This window comes from Anastrepha obliqua, chromosome 3 (genome assembly GCF_027943255.1).
Source record: "Anastrepha obliqua isolate idAnaObli1 chromosome 3, idAnaObli1_1.0, whole genome shotgun sequence".
Lineage (NCBI taxonomy): Eukaryota > Metazoa > Arthropoda > Insecta > Diptera > Tephritidae > Anastrepha > Anastrepha obliqua.
In genome coordinates, this window is record NC_072894.1 from 142,808,658 (window position 1) to 142,829,888 (window position 21,231).

A 21,231-nucleotide genomic window follows, 5' to 3' on the forward strand; every position below is an offset into this window, starting at 1 on the left:
GAAAAAAACATAGTTACACAATGCATCAGTGTCGACAGCGAGCGGAAGCAGGCAACCGCGATAATAGCGCAGGCACACCAAATTTAGCCAAGTCCTCAATCATCTGTGCGATCACTCTACCAGAAAAAAATAAAACACAGATGGCGTTCCAAGCAGTAAGAAGGTGTTGTTCTTAAACAACGATAAGTGGACATTCCCACTATTTAGGACTGATAGCGGCAGGCTAACCACCTGTCAGAAATCAAAATATTCTACATTAACGAAACCAACGCAAGACTGATTCTTGTCGAGGCCCGATGCTCCCGAGAGTAGTGAACAAGGAGTAAAAAAAAATAGACCAATTTTTATATATATATAAGAATAGTGGGTAACAAAAACAAATCTGTAAAACAACAAACAAATTAACAAAGCTTAAGGGGTTATATCTAGTTAGAATTTTCAAAAAATCGATTTTTTTTTATTTCATTTTTGTAATGTACATATATTTAAGTAAACACTATGAAAATTTCAAGTCATTCCGAAGATTATTTTTGAAGTTATACGCATAAATGTAACGACGCGTCAGAGCACTTTAAATTAGCTTTTAAAACTTTAACCTTGTTTTTCTCAAAACTGTGTTTTGAAAGTCGGTGACCACGATTTCTCGGAAACGGCTAAACCGGTTAGTCTGAAATTTTTACACCGGCTTCTGAACTATAGTTTCTAGTACTTAATCGAAGCTTTTTTAAAACCGATAAACATTTTTTTGTTTATACACAATTTAAGGCCAAAACTATTCCAAAAAATAGATTTTTTTTTTTGAGAAGCCGCCATTTTGTCAATAAATTTTTTTTGCTTATTCCTTCGATTAATTACAAGAATATATAATACTTTAATCAAATCCGTTAGGTTTTTTCATTTCAGATAATCCACTTCGAAGATATAGTGGTCACCGTAAAACGTCTTTTTTTGGAGGGGTTCCTGGAAATCTGCTGTAGCAGCTATAAAAACTGTTATTCTTGCAAATAAAATTTTTTTAAATATTATTCAAAGTTACCATAATATGTGTACAAAGGCTTAAAACAATTAATTCAGAAGTTTTCTCAGGAACATTTTTTTAAAAACCTCATTTTTCAGGGCTTCTAACTAGATGTAACCCCTTAATTTCTATAGCTTACAAATTTTTTTTTATATTGTAAAATTTTACAAAGAAAAGAAAACTTATTTTGACATTGAAAAACAGTATTAAATATGATCTGTAAGCTGAAATATCAACCTTGTACTAACCTTAATATTTGCTCTCTGCATTTATATTGTCCTCTCTTATTTATATTATATTTATTTATGTATATCGCGGAATTAACGTAAAAAATAACTGTTTTCGTTAGATATTCTTGGCGCCTTATCACTGGCAGACCGCCATTTCTTCCATCAGCTGTCATGTGCAGTCTGAACAACGACTTATCGAATGAGTGTGTGAGCACGTGTGAAATGAGCTACCGAATTCCCGATGACGTGGCCGCCGATGTTACTCGCATAATTTTGCGTCAGATGGCCAAACTATGTAAGTATCAGAATAAAAACAATAAAAATGCGAGTCGTGCACGAATAAACGAATTTTAACTAAATTAATAGCAGTTGACTTCGTCGGAATAGACACACTCTTTTTTGAGTAGTCGACGAATGCTTTTAACAATTTATCGAAAAGTAATAGTTAATATAATATAAACTTATAAATCGTAATCAAATACTCACTTTTGTTTGGTGTATCGATGGTGATGGATACATAAATCTGTCGTGATCTACCTATTATTTACAACATTTTGATTGTCTAATAAAGGGTGATTTTTTAAGAGCTATAGGAAAGTTTTCCAAAAAAACACACGTAAAATTCAGAAAAATGCATGAAATTTTCATTTAAATCGATAGCACAGTCCATATAATTTAATGTTTGAAGATTATTTCATGCAAATGTTGACCATGCCATTTGCCATATGCCAATTTTGGCATACCCTTTCCAATGTTTCGGCCGGTATCTCTTTCCAAGAGCCCATTCACCAAAAATCCGCGTTGCGGTAGGTCGTTCGGCTACAATTCTTGCACCAGCTGTATTTTGAGAGATTTCACACCTAAATCCTTTCGCAAAATTTTCCACGTTGTTGAGTAACAGAGACACAATTGCTGCGAACGGCGACGAATCGATAATTGATGGTCATCATTAACACTGGCCGATACAGCTGCGATATTTTCTTCAGTTCGCACTCTACGTAAGCGTGTTGGTGGTTCGATGTCCAATAATGTAAATTTGGTTCTAAATTTAGTCACAATAGCTCGAAAAGCCGCTTCAGTGGGTCGATTAAAGTGACCATAAAATGGAAAAAGCGCGCGATAAACTTTCTTAACAGAACACGCATTTTTATAATAAAATTCAATTATTTGCAAGCGTTGTTCGTTTGTAAGACGATTCATGGTTAAATTATAGACCAAACTGAAGATGTTTGACAGTGAAACTAAACACGAAACGTGTGTCAGCTGTTTCAACCATTTGCTTTTTGAATCGGCTATAAAAAAAAAAAAACTAATCATTATTTTTTCAAACTTGTTTTTTATTTTGAAGATTGAACATTGTCATTTATGAATAAAAAATAATATCGTTCAAATAACTGCCACGACTGGCTTTACAGTAGGCCATTCGATCAACCCAATTTTTAAGCACATTTTCGATTGTTTGGGCTCCAATTTCATGAATGGCAACTTCGATTTCGTGTTTTAAAGCATCAATCGTCTCTGGATGGTTCGCATAGCATTTGCCCTTAACGGCTCCCCACAAAAAATAGTCCAACGGGCTTAAAACACAGCTCCGAGGCGGCCAATTGATATCGGAATTTCGGCTGATTATTCGGTTTTCAAAAACGGTAGGCAAAAGTTCGAGTGTAACTTTGGCAGTGTGACAAGTTGCACCGTCCTGTTGAAACCAAATGTCGTCCATGTCATCCTCTTCAATTTTTGGAAACAATTCGTTGAGCATGTCACGGTAACGCTCGCCATTTACTGTAACCGCGGCTCCTCGCTCATTTTCGAAAAAATGGCCCGATGATGCTGCCAGACCAAAAACCGTACCAAACAGTGACTCGTTGTGGATGCATTTGCTTCTCTACAGTAACGTGTGGATTTTCTGAGGCCCAAATCCGACAATTTTGCTTATTGACGTAGCCACCGATGTGAAAATCAGAAAATAAGAAGAAGACTCACCACTTTGGAAATAGGTTTTCAATATTTCCCAATTTTGTTCAAGTGTAAAGCGTCCCATTTCGTAAATGTCAAACCTTTAAGTAAATTATGAACACATTTGTCATTTGTGTTACCATTCTCAAAAAAATAGGTGGTTCAAAAAGCAAACGCTATATGCCCCACCCTGTATTTAAAAAGATAATAGCTAAAAAATCACCCGTTAGTTAATATAAAATACTACATATCTTGTACATACATGCCATAAATTCTGGACGGAAAGCTCTATTTTTTTCTAGCTACTAGTAAATATAGAACAAGTTACTATATAAGAGTATATAAAGGTTTAAACTAAAATATTATTATATATATAATATTATTATATATGTATATACACCGGATACGTTTTCAATTTCCCCCCAATCGAATCCTTCAAACAACCTAAGTTATAACAAAATTGTGTTTTATTTACATGAATGAAATACAAAAATCATATTTAATCCAAATAATGACAAAATTTTAAAAAGGACAAAATTATAGCTTTTTATATTAAACTTTATAAAAATTCATCTCTCAAAAGTTATACAATACTTACTTTCAGTTCATCATATTATTAATTTGTGAAATCAAAAACATAATTAAAATCAAATCCTAGTATTTGGTAGGATAACCATTAGACTTTATAATCGCTTTAAGTCGTGATGGCATTGATTTCACCAAGTTTTCAGTTACAGCTGGTGGTACTTTATTCTATTCCCCTTGAAGGACGTTTTTCAGTTGTTCCTTATTTCTAATCGGCTGTTTATGTTGTTGTTGTTGTTGTTGTTGTAGCAGCATAAACATTCCCCATACTTACATACGGTGAATGCTGCTGGAGTGACAGTCCTTGGCCGGATATAAATCCGGGTCGTTTCGGTAACGTAGAACCGACTGTCGTGGAAACCAACTGTCGTGTTTACGTATTTGGCGCTTTAAATGTACCTATAAATGTTCGATTGGGTTGGTATCCGGGGACTGTGGCGGTGCTTTCAGCTGCTTTCGCACATTGTATAACATCCACTCTCGCACAATGTTAGATGTGTGCTTGGGGTCATTATCTTGCTGGAAGATAAACGTCCCTCCAAGGCCCAATTTCGAAACGTTTTGTTTTAAATTATTTTTCAAAATATTTAAATAACCGTATCAGTCCATAATATTTTCGATAAATACCAAGTTTCCAATCCCGTTCCAAGCTATACATCCCCAAACCATGACAGAGCCCCCTCCATGCTTCACAGTGCCGGCCATATTCTTTGGATCCCATTCCGTCTTAACTTTTCTCCAAACTTTTTCGGGGCCATGAGATCCCCAGATACTGAACTTAGACTCATCAGAAAATATGACTTATTTCCAAAACGTTTGGTCATATTTTTCATGATCTTTTGCGAATGAAATCCGTTTACTCCGATTGACACTACTCACGAAGGGCTTTTCCTAACACTGCGCCCATGATAACCAGCACTATGCAAAACCCGGCGAATAGTTTGTGTGCTAAATTGTTTTCCAGTCTCATTTTCAACTTCAGATTTCAATTTGGGGCACTTATTTTGGGGTTTGTCCTGATTTTCCGTACGACTAATCAATCTTTTGAACTGTAGCAAAACTCCTATCTATCAAACGACCGGTTTCTCGCAATGATTTATGTTCCTTGTGATATACAATATTATAATCAGTTTTTTATTAAATTATCAGAAAGCTCTTTTCCTTTTGGTGCCATTACTAAAAATGTCGCAAAAATTAATACAAAACGCAATCCCCTAAATTTTTATACTCACTTTAATTATATCATTTTAAAAGTTTTAACTTTTTTAATCAATACGTAAAAATAAATGTTATGCTAACTGAACAATCGTTTGCTGTATACTAACTTTTGTGACATAAATTTCGCTGGCATCAAAGACAAAGCACAGCATGGATAACGGTACCTAAAATTTACAGCGAATTTAAGACGCATATGAAAGGTTATCCGAGTACCCAATTATTACCATGTGTAAAATATTTTAATTACATATTAAGGAAAGCGTTAGCGTCAAACAATTCCATAAATCAGGAATCAAATTACGCATATCGGAAAAGAGGGCTTCGCAAAAAAAATATTCCAACTCCTTATAACTGACAACCAATTGTAATAAAGCAGAAACGATTGTATTGCACACCTAATTCTGTTTTTACACGGTTTGAAAAAAAAAATTTTAAATTTTTTACACGATTTTATTCCATTTAGCACGATTCAAAATCTTTACGAAATATATTCTTCAAATTCAAATTTAGGGGAATTCCCTTTTTGTGTATACAAACAAACTTACTGGTCAGAGCAATTGTAAATAGCACAAATTTAGGGGAATTCCCTTTTAATGCATACAATCAAAGTTATTTGTCACACCAATTAGAATCTTCTAATATTTTCTGAACGTGTTTGCTAAAGGAATTTTTCATAGGCAAATTTGATTTTCCAACTTTACATTATATTTAACTTTAACGCATTAATAGAAAATGTAAGTCCAAAAATATTTTATATTCAGTCAGTTATTTATATAATATTTTGTAAAAGACTAACAACTGCCTACCTCTACACAATCAACTCCTGAGAAGAGCTACTTCTTTTTTGCAAGCATGTTAACCAGTGATTTCTCCAAATGCATGCCCTTCATAACATAAAAATTAAGAGCGAGATTGCTTCCGGAGATCAGAAAGCTGCCAAAGAATTTCCACTAAAACTTAAAAAAATAATTGCCGAAGATCCAGGTTTTTAGTGCCGATGAAACTGTTCTTTTCTGAAAATCAAAAAAAAAAAAAAAAAAAAAAAAAAATGCCGAGAAGAACATATGTCGCTGATGGTTTTAAAGCTGAAAAGGATCGAGCACATTTTTATTTTGCAGTAACGCTTCTGGAGTTCGAATGTTAAAGCCCCTGCTTATCAATCGAGCACTTAAGCCTCAAGCAATGAAAGGAGTTAATTTTGATACTTTGCGGTCAATTAGATGGTCAATAAAAAAGCATGGGTGACCACTACAGTTTTCACCGAATGGTTCATTAAATATTTTGTGCCAGAAACTGGAAAAAATGTGAATGAAAAAAGCTTAGAATTAATGGATTTAAATAATCCAAAAAGGACTTCAACTTGAAAACAAATTTAGCATACCATTTCGTCACAAACGATCTCAATGTCGAAAGAGCTGCACAATTCTGAGCTGCACGTGAACTGAATTCTTGTATGGCTCGTTACAAAGAATTGTACAAATAGGTAGCAATAATTGGCGAACAACGCCTTATAACAGAGTTCACTGTTAAAAATGTAGATTCCGAACGAGCAAGAGAAAGTCGAACGAGCAAATTATTCCAGCGATGATAGTGATTTTATACGAATTCGATGCAAGCGAATGCGAGTAACCGATGATGACACCAATTAAATTTATGTTACTGTATTTATGATTATCATTTTAATTTTTTGTACCTTAAAAATAGATATCTTTGAATAACCATAGCTGTTTTACATAATTGTTTTTAGTTGCTGAACTTGTCATACATTTTTTTACATTACTTTTAAGCTTCGAGTGCATATCTTTTTTTTTTTTTTTTTCTTTAATAACTATGTTTATTTAAAAACACATTATGTGATTTAATAAAATAACCCTGAATAGTTGTTCTTAAAAAATCCTGGTTTTTCACTAATAGGTTTTAAAGATAAGGAACCAGTCACCTATTTTGCATATGATCACTGTCTTTTTTTACTCGGGTTATTCTGGAACCAATTACCGTGTAAATATAGAATTAGGCGTATATGAAAAATTGAATGAAAAGATATTCAGGCAATGATGACATGTATTAATTGTTATGTGATCACTACAGAAACTTCATATTAGACTTGGTATAGTCAGCTCTGGTAAAAGTAACAATTATGAATTCGAAACATGTTATTAAATTTCGCAAGTAACCTCATATAGAGTAAAATATTTATTTGCAAGGTTTGATACACCATTTACATAACAGAACATTTTTAGTGTAAAAATATATGCCATTTTTACTATGCAGCTTTAATTTGTATCCTCATGATTTCTGTGTACATAATCATTAACTTAATAATATGAATATTACAATATTAATACTAGGGCGCATTAAATCTACAAATTAACGACCATATTATAATATTTTTCCACCTATAAGTGGCAGATGATTGTTATGCTGATTTATTACAATATCTATGTTGATTTATAATATTCGTAGATTTGTAATATAAGGTTGTCAAAAAAGTCTTGCGGTATTTTTATTGAATTTTCAATTGTTCATAAAATTGGTTATAATAATGCGATTTAAGTCAAATATGCTCCGTTTTGTTCGATGACGAGTTCCCAACGAGATGCCAACTTCATAATGCCCCTCTTATAGAAGCTCGCTTCCCTATTGTCAAAAAACTCGGAGAGCCAATTTTTACAGGACTCTCTTGAGGACAACTTCCGACTACCAAGCTCGGTCGCCATGGACAGAAATAGGTGGTAATCACTTGGTGCGAGATCCGGACTATACCGTGGATGCAAAAGAACCTCCCGTCTGAGCTCCCGGAGCTTCTGGCGCGTCACCAAAGATGTGTGTGGCCTGGCGTTGTCCTTATGGAAGACAATGCGGCCTCTGTTGATCAAAGATGGCCTCTTCTGCATGAGTGCTGCATTCAAGCGGTCCAGTTGTTGGCAGTACAGGTCCGAATTGAGCGTTTGGCCATAGGGGAGCAGCTCATAGTGGATGATTCCCTGCCAATCCCACCAAACACACAGAAGAACCTTCCTGGCCGTCAATCCAGGCTTGGCCACCGTCTGGGCAGCTTCACCGCTTTTCGACCACGACCGTTTGCGCTTCACGTTGTCGTAAGTGACCCACATTTCATCGCCAGTCACCATCCGCTTCAAAAACGGGTCGATTTTGTTGCGATTCAGAAGCGATTCGCATGCATCCATACGGGCAAAAATGTTTTTTTTGCGTCAAGTCATGTGGCACCCATACATCGAGCTTCTTTTTGAATCCAAGCTTCTTCAAATGGTTTATAACGGTTTGATGACTCATGCCCAGCTCTTGGCCGATGCTACGGCTGCTACTATGCCGGTCTCTTTCGATCAATTCAGCGATTTTATCGCAATTTTTGACGACAGGCCTTCCGGACCGTGGTGCTTCTTCGATCACCTCTGCACCAGAACGAAAAGGTTGAAACCATCGCTGTGCGGTGGAAATGGAAACTGTATCGGGTCCATAAACTGCACAAATTTTATTGGCAGCATGAGATGCATTTTTGCCTTTATCGTAGTAGTACTGTAAAATATGCCGTATTTTCCCTTTATTTTGCTTCATGTTTGCGACGCTATAACTCACGAACGACTAAAAGCAAACAACACTTAATCAAATACGTGTTAGCACGTGAAAAGAGCTTTCCAAAACGCTCTAGCGTGAACCGATGCGACGAATACAACTAGAACTATGCGTTTGCAAAGACAAGCTTGCGGAAATACCGCAAGACTTTTTTGACAACCTTATATTAACTGCTGTACCACAAATATATTCTCAGTGAGGATAACTAGTAATCCAAGGCCTAGTCCATACCACGAATTTGGTATTTGAAAAATTTGAATTTAGTTGCACAAGTTCCATTTTTTGTTGTGTGCTAGGTTTGACTTTAATTAATAACTGTATCTATAAGTGATATATAAAAGTGCAATAAAATGATCAATTTATCTTCATTATTTCGGATTCACGCCTTCACTTTCTTTTTTACGTTCTTCACGGATACGATTAAATGCTTCTGTTTTCAAAAAGTCTACTGAATTATAAACCACACCACTTTTTAAAGGACTTTGCGTTAATGAATCGGCCTTACTTGGCTCCTGCTTGGTTATATTATTTGTACTCTGTCGGTTTGCAGCTGGTGGATTTGCTACATCTAAATCGAAATACTGAAGTCGGTGTTCATTTGTTGGCAGGAGTTTCAATTTAGTTTGATATTTTGAACTGTTTGCAGATGCTGACGGCTGAGGTAAAATTGAAACGTCAATGGTTCCAGTACTTAAATGAGCTTTATTTTTGCCTGCCACTGAGCAATTTTGACGTGGCAAGGTTTTAGTTTCCAATATGTATTTATTTGTTTCTGCCGATATATCTATTGACGGTGGTATATCTACCGAACAACGAAAAGTGTGTTCCATCAATGTTGAATTTACTAACTGAAATTTAAATTAATAGATATTTTTTCTTATACTCAATACTGACTTACCTTATAGGCATTAGGCTTAAGATTGCGATCAACTGATGGAGGCCTTAAATTCAAGATATCTTCAATGAATGCGTTATAACCTGTTTTGTCTGCTTTATGCTTTTCCGTTACTTCTTCGGGCCATTTATTTGTGGTACTAATTTTTGGTTTCAGCTTACGGTTTACTGGTGGCAATTCAGACTTATAAATAAAAAATTATATTAGTTACAAATTTTCCACAATCGAAATGTATGGTAAATATTTATTTTGTTATTTATATTTATTTAATGGTATTATTTATTTAATGGTATTGAATTTTGTTTAGAATTCCTCATACAATCTCCATTAATCTGTCTAAAACTTCAATGAATACATTATAGTATTGTATTATAGAAGGGCTTATTATTCCTAAATATCCATCAATAAAACACTTTTATTGCTTTGTAAAATGGTCAAAGATAAATGAAACTGACTCACATTGCAAATTATTTATATAAACTATCTACAAAAATTAGCTTACATGTAATAAAAAAAAAAGTCCTGATATATCAGCAGAGTAAAATTTGAAAAGTTTAACTTACATGTTCTACGAAGTCATAACGAAATACATTTCCTTCAAATTTATTATTAGGCGCTGCATTCGTATAAAAATGTTTACGTAAAATTTCTTGAGAATCTGATCTCGAATCGGCACTTGGATCCAATGACGTTACGAATTTCGATGAATGTTTTGTTTTCGGATCCCATATTTTCTCCTTAAACATTTCAGCTATATTATGATATGGAAGCTGATGAGAGCGTGGTATATCATAGCTGTCTTCAACAATTGAACTGGCATCTTGCGGTCCAATCGCTGGCGAGGTGTTTTCCGTATCAGATAGTTGTGGTATTTCCGTTGACGTGCTATATTTAATAGTAAAATCTATGAAATATGCCGCTTATTATGTGAAAAAATGTGCCGAAATACCTTTCATTTTTTTTAATATCTAGGGATAGATTTCGTTTATTTTTATACACTTTGACTGCTTCGCAAGGTTGATTTTTTCCCTCAGAATTAACATTATAGTTAAATTCATTTGTCTTATCATTGACATCATCAGGTAATTTAGAGAATCGTTGAGAATATGTTAAAACAAATGATTCGTTTTCCACTGAACTGTCAGAAGGCCGTGTATTGCGGTCTGGAAGAATATGCATTTTATTTGTAATTAATTGTTCAGCTTAAATATATATTAACATTCATCAAACGCACCAACATTCTCTCGGAGGGGCATGGGGTAAGTCCAATCATCATCATCCGTAAATACACTCTCAGAATCCGAATCTGAACGATTATTAACCGTTGGACAACGTTTAGCAGCCGATATTTGTTCCTAAATTGTAAAACAAAAGAAAACAAAACTAAAACAAGAATATATGTACATATAATGTATCAGTAAATAAATTAAGAATGTTCTTTTTGCAAGGATTTTATAATAAAAAAAAAAACAATTATTGGGAGGTTGAATTAGTTTTAAAGGTTTTTTTCGAAGATTTGGGGCTTTATTGTGAAAAAACGGTACAAAATATTTTATTCGAAGTATTGGCCATCGCTAGCTACAACTTTCGCCCATCTTTCGGGCAATTTCCGGATGCCGTTTCTCCAAAATTCTGGCCGCTGCTTGGCTATCCATGACTCAAGCCATATTTTGGTAGCCTCGTACGAGGAGAACCGCTGGTCCGCCAAATCGAGACTCATATGCCGGAACAAATGATAATCGGAGGGAGCTATGTCTGGACTATACGGCGGGTGGGGTAACACTTCCCAGCCAAGCGTTCCAAGGTATTTTTTGACAGGTTGAGCAACATGCGGCCGAGCGTTGTCATGTTGCAAAATAACCTTGTCGTGCCTTTTTACCGTTTCCGGCCGTTTTTCTTTCAATGCCCGGCTTAAACGCATCAATTGCAGTCGGTAACGATCCCCCGTGATTGTTTCGCCCGGTTGGAGCAGCTCAAAATATACGACGCCGACTTGATCCCACCAAATGCAGAGCATGATTTTCTTGCCGTGAATATTCTGCTTGGCCGTCGACGTTGATACGTGGCCGGGCAAACCCCATGATTTTTTGCGTTTTGGGTTATCGTAGTGGATCCATTTTTCGTCGCCAGTCACCACCCGATGCAAAAAACCCTTCCGATTTTGTCGCTCGATCAGCAATTCGCACGTAAAAAATTCGCCGTTCGACGTCGCGCAGCTTCAACTCGTATGGGACCCAATGTCCTTGCTTTTGGATCATTCCCATCGCTTTTAGACGCTTGCAAACGGTTGATTTATCAACGCCCAATGATTCAGCAAGCTCTTCTTGGGTTTGGCACGAGTCCTCGTTTACCAATTCCCCCAATTCCGCGTCCTCGAACTTTTTGGGCTGGCCAAGACGCTCCTTGTCTTCGGTGTGAAAATCACCACTTTCGAATCGTCGAAACCAGTACTCACATGTTGAAATCGACGGAGTATGGTCTGGGTAGGCCTCCTGCAGCAATTCACGGGCTTGGACTGTATTTTTTTTTTTCAAATTGAAGCAGAAAAGCAAAGCTTCTCGCAAATTGCGTTTCGACGGCACGAAAGTTGACATACTCGGAGCACGAAAACACTGCGTTGTTTATACTTCAGCGAAATGACAGATACTGATAAACAAAGCCTAGGGATAAGGCTTTGTCATGAATATATATTCAGTATTGCCAACGCGATAAAGTGATAAATAGCGTGTGTCACCTTTAAAACTAATTCAACCTCCTAATATTTTTTTCCTACGCGGTTCTTCGGCGCTGGATTGCGCCGTTGTTAAAATATTTCGTGAGGACGCTGTTGCTAAGTCATATTAGTTTCGTGGAGACGCTGTTGCTGCCTTACATTCATCCGCAATATGGTAAGCTATATATGCCTACATCCTTTTTGTTAGAAGCTTGGCGAAGCTTCTCAGCTGGCGGTAATAATGATTTTCGACAAATTCTATTCATCAAAACTACATTAAAATTTATCATAAACAGAAATAAATGGCCAAATACTTTTTCGTAGGATCAGCCCCAAATTTGAACTTTAACTGAATGCTTAAGAGTCCATTGAAGTTGTGGAGTACTAGCAGTATTCGCCATATGCAACTATTCGCCCAAAAAGAAGATCCACCCTTGAATATTTTTCGTCTTCTTCTTAATTGGCACTATAACTGCTTAAACTACAATATTTTGACTGAGTTTAACAAAGCGTGTCAACCGTTTTTTTCACGTGCTAACCGGCACCAGTTAGACACACCAAGTTAAACCAAGTCCTTCTCCACCTGATCTCTCCAACACAAGAAGAACATAATCGAATATTTCCAGAGCTGGAGCGTTTGTATTGTATTGTATTCGGACGACATGACTCAGCCAACGCAGCCGCTGGATCTTTATTCGCTGCACTATGTCTCAATGTCGTCGTAAAGCTCACACAGCTTGTTGTTCCATCGCCTACGGTATTCGCCGTCACTAACAAATCTTCTTAACTCTCATAAGTGACGTAAATGCCGGTACTCGATCTTTTCCAACTTCAGGTTAAAGAAATCACACGACAGCTCGGAGAGGTCCTTCTCAATTCTGACAACGCTGCTTGTATTTACGTAGCCGTATTCGTTTTGCGTGGATACCAAATTCAGACATCGTGGCATATAGGACACTCCTTTTCGTGCTGTCGAATACAGCTTTAAAATTGACAAAAAGATGGTGTGTGTCGATTCTGTCCATGAATATCACCTTCATTCGAGTGTCCGTGAATACTACCTTTACTCAATTTCTTTCTGAATTTATCTTAGCCCATACAAGCCCCTTTCAACGTGTGATAATGAGAACAGCGGTTTTTAAATGTGCTGTGTAATTTGAAGTCTTCTCCATGCAAACGCGCTCGATTTGTGTCTTAGTGTCTTTGGATACATTAACATCACTTTTTCTTAATACTGTTTCAGCTTTAATTACAAGTAATTAGGTTCGGCGTAAACAAATCAATGGCCTTGCTTGGGAGAGTTATTCTGTTGTTTTTTTTTCCTCGTGAGGGAAGTCGCTTAATTTCGGTATATTCTAGAATGAATTGAATGATTGAATTTCGCTTGATGGCGACAGCACATGGCGAGATTGAGCTCGCCAGAAGACACGTCTTGTTGCCAATCTAGAAATTACAATAATTTGTGACTTTTATTTAGCAATACACGGGTCGAATTCTGAGGAATTATTGTGTGTTTATTTTTATAAAAACGTAGCAAATTCGTAACAATTGGTGTTAGAAATGGGATTGTTGAATTAAGCCACTTAGAAAAGGAGCGTGAAAATGGCAAAGTTAAACGAACTTAAGATTCAGCATCTTGAAAAAGAGTTGGAAATATCGGACTGTAGAAGGCATAGTAAACTGAGACGAACCACAACAGGAAAGTGAAGAATTCCAGGAAGCAGGAAGAAACCCGTAAGCTAAGAGATAGTTGGAGTTCCACTAGCAAATCGCGAAGAAGCAAATACCACCAATAAGACCGTGGAGCTCAACGGTTGTGCTGGTTAAAAAGAAAGATAGAAGCACCCGGTTTTGCAGAACTATAAAAAGCTGAATGAAAACATGAAAAGGCAGCTAGCCATTACTACGTATAGATGATACATACTCTGGACACTTTATCTGGTGCGAAATGGTGGATATTGGCAGATGGAAATTGAGGATTGCGATTGTGAGAAGACAGCCTTCAGCATAGGAAATGGGTTGTGCGGACCAGCAACTAATTAAGTGCCTGATGGAGAATTTTCTTAGGCGACTCCACTGAGAATTCTGTTTTTTCTATGAGTAACAATTTTAGTGACCATCCGAAAAACTTGGGCGAACCTACTGGCAACAATAGCGAGCGGACGTGATACCATAACAAAAACATGAATTCGAGACAGAACTCGCCAGAAGATTCGAGTTGCCAAATCTAGAAATTATTGTAGTTATTAAGCACATGTAAATAAGCAGGTGACTGAGGGCATTCAGTCGTAAGTAGAGTTGGGTTTCGGGAATTTCCCAACGGGAATTCTCGAGAAATTCTCGATATTTTTCTATCCCGAATCTCGAGAATTGAAATTTTTAGCATTTCGGGAAATCCCGAATCTCGAGAATGTTTCAAGATTTCTCGAGAAATCCATTTTTTTTTTTAATTTTTGTTGTCAAATATTAAGAGAAAAAACAATTCTTTCAAAAGTAAAAGAATACACATACATATGATTAATACCTGGAAACACCAAACTGTAACGGCCATTATGTTACAAAGAATCGCACACTACATACTGTTTCGCAGAATCACATACAATTCACACCATAGTTTCAATTGCTATGCGAAAAGCCACAACAGTATAACTGTTCCATTTGTTTGTTTGTTTTTTTTTTTTTGTTTTAGGGTGACTACAGAGTAAATGCTAGATGCGTTGCTATGCTATGTCGAGGGAAAGCACTGTAACACCAAGCTAATGAAGTTTAGTTTTATGTGTTTCTTATACATATGTAGCAGCAGTTAAGCAATTAGAAATGCTTTGAAAATAGTCAAGCAATTTCAATTTGTTCGCAGACTGCTCAGACGACGTTTGTAAATTTATTTTTTGTAGTGAGCGGGTGCATTTCATTTTGTGGTACCTGATTAAGTATAAATTATACACCGTATAATAAAATATTTTGTGGTCCAAATATTACTTATTTTTAAGTTTTGAATCGACGTATCGTTGACTGTGAGTACCGGTTAGTTACTTCCTTTAAAAAAGAAAATTTAAAACAAATTTTGAATTTTTAGCATTAAAAATCATGAGTTCAGAATACGAATACGACCAAGTGTGGCAGCTTTTCAAGCAACATGTTTGAAACGCAATAAAATCATTAAATGCAAGTCATCGTCAACATCTGGACTTCACCGTCACATGGAGAGGATACACAACATGAAGCGGAGGGAACATGAGGCTCCAAAAAAACAGCCACCAGCCAAGAAGATCCGAACTCTTCACAACTTTTTCAATACTTCTTCCTCGCCTGAATCGCTTGAACAAATTGGCTGCAAAAGATGGAATTCCAATAAACGCGATAACAAAAAGTGAGTTCATTCGTAATAGTATCAGCCGCTTAGGATTTCATATTCCAAAGTGTTACAAAGCTGTTCTGGGTTTGGTTATGAAGTATTGCACGAAAATAAAAAGCGATTTGAAGATCAAAATTGAAAATTTTAAATCTGCACAGCGTAAGTTCAGCTTGAGCATCGACGAGTGGACAAGCGTGCGAAACCGACGTTACATGAACATCCATATATATTATGACGATGGAAATCTGACAACCTTGGCCTGGTTCGCATTCAGGAATCATGTCCCGCTGAAAAAGTATATGAGCTCGTAAATGCAAAGCTTTCAGACTTCAATATAAAACTACAGTCCGACATCGTGGCTATTACAAGTGATGGTGCCAGTGTCATGATCAAATTTGGGAGACTATCACCAGCGCATCAACAGATTTGCTACAATCACGGCATACATTTGGCGGTCATGGAGGTAATGTACCAGAAACGAAAAGTCGCAAACAGGATATACGATAGTGACGTAAGCGATGGAGACGATTCGGATGATAGAGGCTCCGATTAAAATGAAAACAATGCAGCCAGTACTTCATTTTCCGACATTAATGCGGAAAACGCTTCCGATGACGAGAACGACAATATCGTATTTGTTGCTGACAAGACGGTCACTATAAAGTCTGCATTTGAAATCGTAAAAAAGGTTCGCAAGATAGTTTTGAAATTCAAGAACTCGCCTGTACGGAATGCCATCTTGCAGGATTGTGTTAAAGAGGTCGAGAAGAAAGAGGTTTTCTTGCTGTTGGATTGCAAAACACGTTGGAATAGCCTGGAAACTATGCTGGCCAGATACATTTGCATCAGCAAGCATGTTCGTAAGGCGCTCGACACTCTTAATTTAAATTTTATGGCCACTACTGACGCAGAAGAAAAGTATTGCGAGGATATCATAAATGCTCTTAAACCTATACGTGTTGCTGTAGAAGCACTTAGTCGCCAAAATGTGAACTTACTTGCTGCGGATTCTATTCTCAAATTTTTGTTCACAAAATTGGAGAATCAGCACACCGAATTGGGCAATGAATTCTTATCCACCCTAAAAAAAAACTTAACAGCTCGTAGATCTAGCCGTTTGTTATCGGCCTTTAAATATTTACACGATCCAGTTAACAGCTCTAGTGACAAATCTGAATTTTTCCACACCTGTTCTAAAACAGAATTGATAAAAGAAACCGAAAACTACTTGGTTCGTCTATTTTCTACGAGCATTCAAGAAGACCAAGCAGTGTCTAATTCTGACGATGATGACGTATTTGCAACCAACAACGTCGATGAAGAAGATATGGCGAAACAGCTTGAAAAATACGTTCAGCAATGCTCAAAACCGAAAGCAGACATTGAGCAACATGCGGCGAACCAGATGTTTTCGTCGCTTAGAAACGAGCTAAAACTATATGAAAAAACTGGAGAGAAAACACAAAATGTTGAAAGACTGATCGGGGCTTTTAACACTGTTAAGCCAACATCGACTCAAAATGAGAGGAATTTTTCTACAGCGGGTAATTTTGTGTCCAAAAAGCGTACGCGATTGTCAGACGAAGCCATTGACAGTCTGTGTTTTTTAAAACACCATTTTGGGAAATAATGTTTACAATCACTTTTTTCCCCTATTTTAATAAGTATAATCTTGAATTATTTTTGTTTTGAATTTTTTTGTAATTATTTTTGCTTCACTTTTTTGTTTGCAATAATTGAAATAGTAATATTTTCAAATATTTTTTTATGTAATTTATACTTTAATAAAAATAAATAAAAATAATATTTTATGAAATTCATTGCTCGTACACTGGTTTTAGATTTTTTTTTTTTAATTTTTTGGAATTTTTCCCGAATTTTCGAAAATTCTCGAGAAATCTCAAAAATTATTTTCGGGAAATCCCGCATCTCGAGAATTGAAATTTTCGTTATTTTGGGAAATCTCGATTCTCGAGATTGGGATTTTCTCGGGAAATACCCAACTCTAGTCGTAAGTTGAACGTTTAAGCTAGAAAACTAAAAGTAATAAAATGGTCAATTCAAGCAAGCAAATTGTGTTGCCATTAATTTGTGACTTTCATTTAGCAATCCAATAATCGAACTCTGAGGAATATTGTGAAAGATTTTATTTGAATAAAAAGGTAGCGAATTCGTAACAACAGGAACACTGCTTCAAATTGTTCTTCATACGTGGAACTGATTTTGTACACAACGTACGCCATCTAAATTTCTCACAAAACTAACGGCGACCGCCGTAGCCAAATGCATTGGCATGCACGAAACACCAAAATGAGAAAGTATTTTCCAATAGCGGTCGCCCCTCGGCAAGCAAACATCCGAGTGTATTTCTACCATAAAAAGCTTCTCATAAAATATTTGCCGTTCGAAACCGGCTTAAAAGTGTAACATCAAGACGCACGCCAGAAATAGGTGGAGCTCATCCAAATAACCAAAAAGGATGTAAGTAAGCGCCAGTTATATGGCATATATATGTATATGTGGTTTGTTAAAAAAATAAGGTGAATTTTGTAATTTCGCACGCGCAAAAAACTTACCTTATTTATTGCCTCTCACAGATAAACTAACCACGCTGTATTGCTAAAACTGTGAACATATCTTCGAAACGAGTGTACAAACATAAAAAAAACATCGAAAAAAGGTCAAATGTACGTAGCCCGCGAAATTTAAAAACTCCCCTTATTTTTTGAACAAACCTCGTATATACATATAACAAATTGCACGACGCGTATTGTGAAAAGGATAAGCCTTTTAGCATTTAAATTTTTGCATAATAAGTTTGATTTTTTTTGGCCACGCTTCCATTAGACAGACTGTACACTGTGCTAGTTCTTCAAAGACGAAAATCTTTCTTATTTGAGCTAATGAAGAAAAATTATTGGGTTGATATTGGGTTGAGGAATGCGTTCTAACCGTTTTTATACTTTCTTTTATTTTACAACGATTTGTTTGCTGTTTGGCAAAAGGTAAGTATGCATTCGATAGAACTCTTTCTGCTCTACAAAACTATGTTAATTGTATTTTTGAGTTTAGAAATGGTAATACCCAGAAGGCAAAAATCAACATTTTCGACACCTGCTCTTCTTTGCTTTTCATCGACGTGTATGGAGAAGGCGTTATAGGTCGGTCTACAGCACCGAAATGGCTTGCAAAGTTCAAAAATGGCGACTTTGACGTCGATGACACGTCCCGCAGCGGCAGGCCTTCTGAAATCGTTGATTAACGTCTCAAATCAGTTTTGAAGGAGAACAGTCGCCAAACCAGTCGTGAATTGGCGCAAAACATCAACTGCGATCATAAAATGATTCTCAATGTCCTTCATTCAATGGGATTTATCGGAAAATTGGGAGCCTGGGTGTCTCAGGAGCTCAACGCAATAAACAAACAACGTCGCCTTCGAATTGCTTCTCAGTATCTCGCTCGCAATCGAGTAACACGTGGTAATGAACAATGCTTTTTGTACCGAATCGTCACGGGAGATGAGAAATGGTATCTATATCAATATGAAGCATAGAAAGGAGTGGATGGCTCCAGGTACGCCAAAGCCGAGAATGAAGATGAATCTTCATCCAAAGATGCTTGAATAGGGCCTCTCTGTCAGCATCCGTCGTATTCTCTGGAGCTTGCACCGACCGACTACCATCTTTTGAGCTTGATGTCAAGCCATATGAAGGGCGTTACCTTCAATAACAAAGAGGTCCCTAAAAACAGGCTCAACAACTCTTTTCATAGAAGGTGTAGGAAGGGGTTGTAAAAATTATTTATATATATAATTATTGTTTTTTGTTTAAATAAAAGTCGTCTGTAAAAACGCTACGAACTTATTCCCCAACCCAATAGGTATGTGTGCGCGATATCGCCAAAACGAAGTATCTATTTCAGTGATATTAATAAAAATATTAAAATTATCAATTTTTAAATTGAAATTAATTATCAAGTAACCTTGCAGCTAGCAGCCAACCGCAGACGAAAAGTGGTAAAAGAGAGGCCTATATGTTGTGTTGTCGTACACTTTTCTTTAAATGGAAAACCGTACACGACAAATATTCTGTGAAACGCATAACATAGAGGAATTTTCAAATAAAAATATGACAGAAAAAAACTTTGACCGAAATAGCAGTAGATGAAATCATTTTCCACTAACTGTTTTGTGCTAATGAATAGTTAATCCTCAATTTAGGATGTTTAAAATATACGGACTTACTCAAGGCTTCTTTCTTCTTTTATTTTTCGTTAAACGAGAAAGATATTCCAACAAAATAAATCCGTCTTTTACCCTTGATATCTTTACGCTTTGTGCTTTGACGATTTAAAATAGCTTTGAAAACGAATAAATACGTCATTGTCGCTGCATGAGAAATCTGTGACGCGACAATGGTGAACTAACCTTATGCGTATGACCTTACTTTGTATAAAAACTTCCAATAAAAATGCACTAGAGCATAAAACTGTTTGAGTTTAGTGTTTAGTATAATAAATATTTTTTGCGGACGTACACGTCAAATTGGAGGAGGAGATCAGTAAAATATCTATCAAATGTGCTTTCATAATTCTGTATTAAATAATTTCCTTAGAGATCCGAAGGTATTCTTACTTTATTATGTTTAGTTTAAAAAATTATAAGCAAACGCTTAATACTCTCATTTACTTACCCCACTACAGTTAGTAATTTTTGGTGAATAAGATTTATCGTTGGTGAGATTTAAGCCAATATTATTATGACTTCGTGGAGTATCATAAAATTTTGGATCCAAATTATTCAGTGGTGTAGTCGGGTTTTCATGCTGAAAAGATAAATCGTAGTATTCAGACTATATTTTTTACAGGGGAAAACAAAAACAGAAAATGTATAATAAATAACATCAAACTTTGTAGGATTTAAAAAAAAATTAACAAATTAAGAAGTACTAAATTTGGTCCAGACTGAACTTTATATACGCCCGTATAAATACGCTTGGAGGTTTGCCATTGCCTGCCGAGGAGTTTTCGCCCCTTTTTCTTCACTTTGGTGTTTCATGTACAGAGATTCGAAGCTACGCCCTCTAATTGGTAGCATAGTTTAGTAAATTTTAACTCTTGGGCAATGATATATAACTTCTAACATCAGATGGAATTACCATATAAAAAGTGCACGTGGTTTTTATCCAATCTCAATAAAATATCTGCTGGAAATAAATTTTTTCTGCATTGTGCTCCTTTTTTTGTTCATCAATTGCACCAAATTTAAATAACCTCTCTTCATTTATAACAGATATCACACTTCTCGTTTTTTTGCAAATTACCGTTATATGGGAGGTGGATAAAGAGTAATATGTTTATTAAGTTTCAGTCCACTATATTAATTTTTCCGTAAATTAGCGTGCGCTTGAGAATTATCAACTCCTCTCATCAGTCTGACATTTTGGTATATGCATAGAAAGAAAGAGAGACGTATTATCAGCAAAGAAGAAACGAGAGGCCGAAATATGTGAGTGCGAGGAGCTTGATATGCCGGCCAATACGAACAACACCCGAAAATTCTATCAGAAAGATCGGCGGCTTACAGAAGGTTTTAAGGCCGGGGCGTTTTCCTGTAAGAACAAAAACGGTGACCTTGTGACTGACAACCACAGAATACTCAAATGATGA

General features: G+C 36.2%; 1 protein-coding gene across 2 annotated transcripts in view; it reads right to left on the bottom strand.

Annotated features, from left to right (window-relative positions):
- Positions 1-7,160: 7,160 nt before the first annotated feature.
- Positions 7,161-21,231, bottom strand: part of LOC129240312 (protein daughter of sevenless) — an 80,163-nt gene continuing 66,092 nt past the window's right edge. Inside the window, exons 4-9 of one of the 2 annotated variants that reach the window (XM_054876036.1) lie at positions 20,256-20,387; positions 10,731-10,851; positions 10,446-10,659; positions 10,060-10,381; positions 9,500-9,679; positions 7,161-9,449 (exon numbers count right to left, since the gene is read on the bottom strand). In XM_054876036.1, the coding sequence (XP_054732011.1) occupies positions 8,970-9,449; positions 9,500-9,679; positions 10,060-10,381; positions 10,446-10,659; positions 10,731-10,851; positions 20,256-20,387 (1,449 nt within the window). In that variant the 3' untranslated portion in view covers positions 7,161-8,969. The remainder of the gene's footprint in view (positions 9,450-9,499; positions 9,680-10,059; positions 10,382-10,445; positions 10,660-10,730; positions 10,852-20,255; positions 20,388-21,231) is intronic. The other variant, XM_054876037.1, reaches the window with a different exon arrangement.